Source organism: Etheostoma spectabile, chromosome 5 (assembly GCF_008692095.1).
Source record: "Etheostoma spectabile isolate EspeVRDwgs_2016 chromosome 5, UIUC_Espe_1.0, whole genome shotgun sequence".
NCBI classification, from domain to species: Eukaryota; Metazoa; Chordata; class Actinopteri; order Perciformes; family Percidae; genus Etheostoma; species Etheostoma spectabile.
The window spans coordinates 20,504,471-20,513,533 of record NC_045737.1 but is presented as its reverse complement, the minus strand read 5'-3'; the positions used below and the strand labels follow the sequence as shown (position 1 = coordinate 20,513,533).

General features: G+C 40.6%; 1 protein-coding gene across 2 annotated transcripts in view; it reads left to right on the top strand.

Moving 5' to 3' along the window:
- The window catches only part of osmr (oncostatin M receptor), a 34,045-nt gene extending 25,602 nt beyond the window's left edge, over positions 1 to 8,443 (top strand). Inside the window, exons 4-20 of one of the 2 annotated variants that reach the window (XM_032516210.1) lie at positions 910 to 1,012; positions 1,094 to 1,248; positions 1,414 to 1,567; positions 2,424 to 2,696; positions 2,805 to 2,934; positions 3,411 to 3,559; positions 3,993 to 4,126; positions 4,229 to 4,370; positions 4,752 to 4,837; positions 5,005 to 5,218; positions 5,392 to 5,577; positions 5,674 to 5,775; positions 6,294 to 6,437; positions 6,574 to 6,726; positions 6,903 to 6,984; positions 7,091 to 7,175; positions 7,605 to 8,443. In XM_032516210.1, coding sequence (XP_032372101.1) covers positions 928 to 1,012; positions 1,094 to 1,248; positions 1,414 to 1,567; positions 2,424 to 2,696; positions 2,805 to 2,934; positions 3,411 to 3,559; positions 3,993 to 4,126; positions 4,229 to 4,370; positions 4,752 to 4,837; positions 5,005 to 5,218; positions 5,392 to 5,577; positions 5,674 to 5,775; positions 6,294 to 6,437; positions 6,574 to 6,726; positions 6,903 to 6,984; positions 7,091 to 7,175; positions 7,605 to 7,973 — 2,643 coding nt within the window. In that variant the 5' untranslated portion in view covers positions 910 to 927 and the 3' untranslated portion in view covers positions 7,974 to 8,443. Of the gene's footprint in view, positions 1 to 909; positions 1,013 to 1,093; positions 1,249 to 1,413; positions 1,568 to 2,423; positions 2,697 to 2,804; positions 2,935 to 3,410; positions 3,560 to 3,992; positions 4,127 to 4,228; positions 4,371 to 4,751; positions 4,838 to 5,004; positions 5,219 to 5,391; positions 5,578 to 5,673; positions 5,776 to 6,293; positions 6,462 to 6,573; positions 6,727 to 6,902; positions 6,985 to 7,090; positions 7,176 to 7,604 lie in introns of both variants that reach the window. The other variant, XM_032516209.1, reaches the window with a different exon arrangement.
- The last annotated feature ends 620 nt before the right edge of the window (positions 8,444 to 9,063 follow it).

Here is a 9,063-nt window from a genome sequence, read left to right as displayed (position 1 = left end):
TGTGTGTGTGTGTGTGTGTCTGTGTGTGTGTGTGTGTGTCTGTGTGTGTGGTGGCCATTAATCATTCTCATGCATCTCCTGCATCATGAAGCCATTGTGCCTTTTTGCAAACAAATTCTTTGTAAATCAGCTTTGATACTGTTAGCCAAAATTTTTACTTCTACCATGGTTGCACTTGTTTGATGGCAGAGGTACATTTGTACCCCAAACACTGGGACCTAAAGTACCAGGATATCAGAACAAAGTATTGATGTTATTTTCCCCCAAGCACTTAAAAGAAAATGGAAATATTTGAGAAGCCAATTGAGACCTTCCCCATGTATGGATTTCTCTATGTGATGTTTTAATAATATTTATAGGGGATCTTGATCTAAAAGACAATAAAGTTATACTGACATTATAGTACAAAAAATGAATACATGTATAGTTTTATGGAAAGGCTACCTATGCACACTATGTTGAAAGATGAACTTCTATTGCAATTTTTGTTTTTCTCACTCAAGTGCCAAATATCTTGCTATCTGATACTGTAAGTGATTTCTGTAAAGAATGGCTGTATTTTTTCTGTTCATCCCCTTTTCTGATAATTTATTATGTGTAAATTGCTTCATTTACTGTCCACATTAATAATATTTTGTTTGATACAGTATGTGTTCTCTTGTAATCTCTGTAATCAAAATTGTGTTGTGCCATATTAATATTGGGCTGACTATAAAACTATTGGCAAACATCTGTGTTTAATGTGTTTAGACTGTTCCTTGCATAAAACACAACAGAGCAACATCAGTTTCACATTGACACACCTCCCATGGCTTCTAAGGTTACATCACAACAGCATGTGTAGGGCGGGTGCATTTAACCATTGACTCATTGAACTTGCAGATAGAGCATGCAGTGAATGGCCAGCAGCATTTCTGTATTAACAAGATGATAAGTTTCAGAACATCCTTGATTAACCTGGTTGGGTTCTATCTAATATTTTCTGAGGATTACACTGGATGTGTGGACACTGGTGAGTTTGGTAAATTTAAATTCTCTCATCTCCCATATTAAAACTCCTCAAATATGTTCTATAACGAATATTGTATTACAGTTTGGCAGCCGCCAAGCCCAAGCATCATTCATCTGAAGGCTATCAGTCACAAGCAAAGCCTCTTGGTGAGCTGGCTGGTTAACAGCAGCAGCTTCATGGACGACATTTATGAGATCCAGATCAGCCGCACTGAAAACTACAGCGTCATTTACAATGTGAGTACTGAAGGACTGTTGTCTGGGTTTTGTGTTGTTTAGACTCTCTGTAGTTGCATCCTGGTATTATCCGACATTTAAGAGCATTTACTGTTTTGGTATTATGCATAATCCCAAATTCCTGTGCAATTAATATACAATGTTTCCTTGTTTTTGTTATTCTAGAGAAATCTGAGTTTAATCTCTGTGGATTCAGATGAATACACATGGACATGGACCTCTGATGTGCCTCTGGAGTGCGTTGATCACTCAGTCAGAATACGACATTTCTATAATCAGTCTGTCCCGACTCCCTGGTGCGACTGGAAAACCAACCATGGTGAGATGATGCTATGGATTTGAATTGTACATGGCTAAAACTATAAAATGAATACATTAAAAAGGTCAGTTTCTTGTGTGGATGGTTCCACTGATAAGATCATGACATGAAGTAAGCAATAGTTGCTGTTCTCTTTTATTTCACCAATCTTTATATCAGTGTTTCTCAACTGTTGCAGTTATTGCATGTGTCTGTTGCAATGCACCACTACTCTACTCAGAGGGCTACTTAAAGCCCTCCACCATCTGGCCCCCTCATACCTCACTAACCTCCTCTCCCACTACCAACCCTCCCAGTCCCTCAGATCCACCTCAGTCTCCTCCAAGTCCAACCTCTGCAGTTTTTGGGGCAGAGCGTTCTCCAGGGCAACACAGGGCTCTGGAACTTCCTCTCCCAAGACATCTGTGAATCTGAATCCCGTCACCATTTTCCAGTCCCACCTCAAGACCCATCTCTTTACCTCTGCCTATCCGTAGCCCCACATCCCCCTCCCTTTTCATCTCTTCCTGAATCTTGTTTTGTGTCATTTTATTTTGTTTGTTCTGTTTGGTTTAACCTTTTATTTTCTACCTTGCCCTGGAGAGTGACTTTGGGTCCTTGTTAAAGCCTCTTCACAATGAATTTGGATTGGTTACTTTTTTGTTGTTTATATTTTGTGTAGGTGAATGTGATACAATAGTGTAATTGTATGCTTTTGCTGTAATGATACATAATGTTTTTCCACTTGTCTAAAATTTTGCCGTGGGGGGTGATGAGAGTTCACTCCAGGGATTATAGACACAGCACCCCTGCTTGTACACACTACCGTGCCAGATGCTCAGGACCCTGTGCTATCACTCTGCTCTGTGACCGGTAGGAACCCGGGCGAAGGATAAGACCAAGATCTTCCCCCTCCAGCAGATGATGAGAGAGCACACCAGTGCCATGTTCTGCTGTGTTCCCCCAAAAGGAGTCAATATTACTAGCATGATCTTGAACAACAACAAATACCCTCTCATCAGCATTGGAGCCGGAGTCAAGGCTATCGTTGTAGATAACCTGACCATCCCAACAGCACAAATTAAACGTCTTTCACTCTCTTGCAATGATGCAACAGGCAAGAGCAGTTATGCCTGGAACTACATCAGTTGTAAGTTTGTATTATTTTTATTTTTATTTACATTCTTGGCATTTCTTCAATATTATCTTTCCCAGAAACTTTTATATATATATATGTATGTGTGTGTGGGTGCTGTAGTTCCTCCCCAAAAGCCCAGAAACCTCAGCTGTGCGACCTCAGACATGACAACTGTCATTTGCACCTGGGAATCAGGCAGAGAACGAGACCCACACGATCGCAACAAGCAAACATACACTGTCCACATAGAGTAAGTGCACACATTACCAAAAAAATTCTTCCACCTCCTTCTTTGACACGTGTACAAATCCAAATGTGTGCCACATTTCTACGTTGCTCTGCTATGAAGATAAATAGGAAATAAATCATAATTAGACTGTTGCTCGTTCTGTAAACAGATAAAAAGGCAACACTATAAATAGGACAGAGCTTCTCAGCATCATGGTGGGACACACTGTACAGGAGGCCCAAAGGAGATTTCTTTGATACAGCATATTGATATATTTAATAAAGGTAAAAAATGAGATTTTAAATATAAAATGGATGTTTAATTAATTTGGACCTGTCCTTAAAACAAGACTACAAAAGTATAACTTAGTCTGTTTGACAACACTCCAGAAAAGGTCCGAAAAGGTTGTTTGTTCTTTAACCAATCCTTAAACAAACAGTTCTGCTGGATTTCTCATTAGTCTTTTCCCATTCCCTTCTTTGGTGTTGAAAACACAGGAACTCAGACCAGGCTCCCATCAACTGCCATCAGTCATCTTGTACTTTCCCGGCTGTCCCGCAGTTGGAAGAATACAACATCAGTTTGGTGGTAAAGGACCAGCTGGGAGAGGAGACGGGGAGCTATAGCTTCAACATCTCTGACAGAGGTCAGAAGTGACTCAAACATATGAACTGAATATGGAATATGCAGTATATTCCCTCCACAATGTAGTGAAATTAGTGCTGGTTTAGTCATCGATTTGCTTCAGTGTTCACTGCATAACCACCTTGAGATGAACTTTGATCACATTTGTGAATTGTGTGTGTGTGTGTGTGTGTGTGTGTGTGTGTGTGTGTGTGTGTGTGTGTGTGTGTGTGTGTGTGTGTGTGTAGGGTTGGGTATGGAGAAATGGAGAAAATCCAATGTCACAATATACCGCAACAATATTGTAGTGTTGACTATTGGTTCTTTAACAAAAATATCTACACAATGATATTTTTGATAAATAATCATCAGTAATGTAGATATAACGACTATGTGGGTAAAGGCAAGTAATAGAACAGTTACAACAGTCTGTGTGTTGTGTGTGTGTGTGTTAGTGTTTCCTGTTGTGGAGGTGAACAGAGTGAGCCCTGGGTCAACACACACCACTGTTTCCTGGATCGTCCTGGGGAACTGGACCCTACTGAACCTCCTCTGTCAGGTCACTACAGACCCAGACAGCACCACTGAGGTGAATTTAATCCGGTTTGTCTAAAATATTCACACTGCAGAATTGAAAGTTGAAAGTACATTTTCTCTTCTTTTTAACCTTCCCTCTATGTATTGGTAACAGCTGAGATGCAATAATGCAAGTGGTCTCTGCCAAGTCAAACTGGAACATCTGCTTCCTAACACGCGCTACTCTACCAGTGTACGCTGCTCTGCCCATGGCAGGCTCTGGGGAGACTGGACACAGCCCATATCCTTCAAAACCTGTGAGTACAAAAAGGAAGTATTACCTGGAAAATGGGGTGTATACAAGGGTGTGGTCAAGTCTGAGTTTAAATTAAGTTAAGTGTGTCTTCTTGTGTCAAGACCAATCTGGCAATAAATTAACCTGAACAGTTATGAACCCTAACATCCTGCTTGCATGACATCCAGCTTTGCCCACACAACCACTAGGAAAGTTAATTTTCCTCAGCTAATCCCTTTTTATATACACTTTTTTTTAAGAAGACAATAAACAGTTGAGCCAACAATACAAGTCCTACATATCCAATATTTGGTTCAAGGCCTGCTACTGGTAGTACTATAGTCTTAGTACACACAAATAGTATTCTGGTGTTGAACACATAATGTTCATGTGATCTCCTCAGATCCGTCAGTGACCTTGGATGTTTGGAGGAGAATAAAGCAGCTGTCCGACCCGATGAGTCGTCAAGTTACTCTATTGTGGACTCCAGTAAGACTCAGTGTTTGTCTGTTTTCCTCCAAATGTTTTTTTTGGCACAAATATCCACGTAATAGCACACAAACACTTGTTCTTGTTGTCTGGTTGAGGGCATACTGTATATGTCACAACAGCATGAACTTTTCCCAACTGTCATGACCCTCTTTTTTATTTTCCAGCATGTTCCTGGGTCAGCAGTTACAGTGAACATTCAAGGCTACGTAGTTCAGTGGTCGCAGGAAGGCCAAAACTGGACCGAGTGGAAGGAGAGTAGACAAACCCAGGCAGAGGTCTCAATCGATCTGGGACAGTATGACTTCAGTGTCCAGGCTGTTCTCCACACCGGCTCCAGCATCCCTGCTCACATCACCATCCCACAGGGGGACGATGGAGGTGAGCAACGTGTGTGGAATCAGCTGAGATTCTCTTAGTTCAGTGTTGGTGGAGGTTTTCAGTCTGAGTCTGCAAGTGTACCCGAGTAGATTTTCATATTGCTTTTTGCATTTATACTCACTAATGCCCTTCTGGTTGCAACATCACAGTCTGAAATTTTTGCCGCTTTCCAGAAATCCTCCCAATGAAGAAGCGGTTAAGCAGCGGCACAGCTGCTGGTTTTAATCTGTCCTGGGTGGAGCAGGACTCTGCCACCTGTGGCTATACAGTGGAGTGGTGCATCCTGGGAAACACAGTGCCTTGCACTCTGCAATGGCTAAAGGTTCCAGAGGGAAACAACACATTGTTCCTACCTGCTGGTAAGTTTCTGTTTCGTTGTTTTCCTTTAGTGTAAATGCTCCCTTTGAGTTTTTCCTACGTTGGCAATTAATGTCATTTACACTTTTATTTTGCAGGAAATTTCAAAGCAGGTTGTAGGTACACATTTAAAATCTATGGATGCACAGAAAATGGACACCGACTACTTGAGGTACAGACTGGATACTCACAAGAGCTAAGTGAGTAGTATAACTGATTAATCATTTGTTGTGGAAATGAGTGTGGCTGTATTTGTGTGGATCTGACAACAGTATTTCCTCAAGAGGTTAATCAGGTATTTTGCTGGCTTAATAGAGGGGTTTCAGGTATGTTCCAGAGGACAGTGAAACGTAGTGCAGAAGAGATGAGGTCTGGAGCATATGGTTAAAAATTAAACATTAAATAAGGTGTAACTAAAGTTTTGACACAGGATGTCTTGATCAGAGACTCTAATGAGGACACTCTCTAGATTTCATCTTTACACAAGAGATCATCTTACCAGATACGCAGAAAGGAGGAAGAAGGGACAAGAAGACGTGCAAATTTAAAAAAAAAAAAAAAAAATGCCCACAAAAGCGATCAAGCCGAAGCTTGTGCAGCAGATTCTGACAGATAAACAGTCTCTGTAACTTAATATGAGATAGAAGTTGCATTATTGTCTAAAGTCTGTTGCTTTAATACTACCTGTCTTCCTTCCTCAAAACCACCTTTTCCACAGAATCTGTACAGTCCCCGAGTCTGGTTGAACCTTTGCAAAGTACTATCTCATCTGTGACGCTGGAGTGGAGTTACGACGAGGACGATCCGGCTCATTCAGCATTTATCACTGGTTACCTGGTTACAGCACAGGCAGTAGGATCTGGTACGCTGCCAGGTCATCCTGCAAGTAGGTGCAGAAAGCGTCCACTGTTAATTCTTGTAATTATTGATGAAAATGTGCAAAATATGACTGTAAAACAACACACATAAAAACAGATAACAATCTTGTGTGAATCTAGATCTGTTTAACGTGTCGGTGGCAGACCCTCGGAGGAAGTCTGTGACCATTGAGGGTCTGCAGCAGAACCAAGAGTATGCTTTCTCTGTGAGCGCTCTCACTAAGGAGGGGCCTGGACAACCAACCAACATCACTATCAGGACCAGAACCAACTGTGAGATCCATAACATCCAGTGCAATCATACAGATTCAACAATTAAACAATGTTTATTTTGTTTACTTATTTGTTTTTTCCACTTAGAGTCTTTAAAAGTTCTCAGAGTCCAGTACACAGACTTGAATTTTACTGGTTGATTGTGTAAACTCCTCACCTTTTCCTTCCTCTGGTAGACTCTGCTCACCTGGCCAAGACACTGTCTCCCATCTTGTTAGTGCTGGGCTGCATCATTCTCCTGTGGCCTCAAAGAAAAATGTGAGTAACTTTATCTTTAAAACTTTACTTAAACATTAATTCCTGCAGAAGATGAGCTGGAGCTCCTCTCTCCTCCATCTTCTTTGTTGTTCTGTTTCTCTTCCAGACTGAAGAGTGTGCTGAAAGAGATCTTTACTTATCCTGCTGGTATGAACATCAAAACTCCTGAGTTTGACGGCTTCCTGCTTGAGGTATGGACAAACCAAAATAGTCAAATCATGCATAGAGAGGAAACAACTTCTATGTGCTAACCGTAAGATGTGTTTAATAATATAAATAAGTGTTATTCTTTTTGGAGAGCATGTAAAAAATAAACTATGTTAACAAACTGAATTTGATCAGGTCCTCCATCCAGTGGCATTTATTGTTTTTTTAAACTTTATAATAGATTTGCATTTTAATCAATAATTGTTTTATTTCACTCACGTTAATCTTCACAAAGAGATACTGTATAAGCAAATTACATCTAATAACTGAATTTCCTGCTTACTGTTTTGCAGATTAATTCAAATATGCACACATACCATTACATGCTCATTAGACCCACTACTTTTATTATCTGAAACCATGTGTAGTTATGCGCCTTAGATCATAATAATCCCCTCTGAATGTGTGTTTAGACGGGTGAGCTGCTGCAGTCTCAGAAGGTGGAGGAGTGCAGCTGCTGTGACATTGAGATCCTGAATACCAGACCTCTTCTTCTGGATGAAACAACAGCCCTGAGAGATAATGAACCCATGAACACATTGCCCGCTTCTGGTTCCCAGCTCTCCCCTTCAGCCTTGTCCCTCTCCTGTGAGCCATTCCAAGCAGAATACTGTCCACAGTTAGTCCCAGTGTTCTGGGACAGAACAACCCTTCAACAAACATGCATCTCAAACAGGATTTATTTGAACACCCTTGAGGAGGATTTGTCTGAGGCACAACAAGTCATGATGACTTACATCAAAACAAGCTTGGACTCTTCTCAGTCTTCAGTAATCATGTAGTGTTATACATGGGTATATCTTCAGTGAGACTTTATAAAGTCAAAGACCAGGCCCAAAAATCTCTGTCATATGTTTTCAATTTGGTAAACTTCTGTAAATAGATGCTTTGTTTATTAGACATAATGTGAATCTGCAGCTTTCTAATGTAAATACGTGAAGCTTTTGTATTTATGCAACACTTTAACATACTATATGCACATGTGATTGGGAAATGCAGCTGTTAGGGAAATTTATGAATTACATTTCCCTGTTTTGATAACACTTTAAACTGTTTGCATATAAAGCCATATTATAATGATTGGACTCTCCCACAAGATAACAAGGAGCCATTTGGCCATCTTGTCTGGAGCCTGAGAGCAGAACATGCATTCCCTGAACAGATCAAGTAGACATCATCAAAACTGACCAGATAACTGACGACATTGATGATTGCATTTCACTCATAATTAAGACAATATAGAGGGCTTCCAGTTAGACACTTTTAGTACTATGTTGTAGTGCTGGCTCCTTGTGTGTTTGCAAGTATAAATGAACATTAAGATATCTTCAGTGTCTCTGTCTATTTATTGATGTAATTATTCTAACAGGAGCTTACCTTATTAAGTAGTGCAGAAAACACAGCAGACAATCTGGAGAGTAATTTAGATTTAATGCAAAACGCAACTTAAACATCAAGGTCAAGGTAACTTTATTGTCCCTGAGGGGCAATTGAGGGCCAAAAGAGTTCCTGAGTTGTTGGACCTGCATCTTGGCATGGAGTACCTGCGGCCTGAGGGAAGTAGCTTAAACTGGCAGGACAAGGGATGGCTAGGGTCAGCTGTAATGGACTGGGCTTTCTTTGCCACTCTGTTGGGAGAGAGTGGAGAAGTTGATGCCTGCAATCTTGCTACATGTCCTGACAATACTCTAGTCGTTTTTAGTTTTTGATGGACCGAGAACCAAAGCAGCAAATAAAACAGAAGTTTTATAGACCGGAACCATGAACATAAACTTATAGCTTCTGAAGAAGTACAGCCCAGAGTGAAAGTGTAGACAACATCACAAGAGGAAGTGTGAAGAAACGAGAGATGTTATCTGCATGCAGCTGACA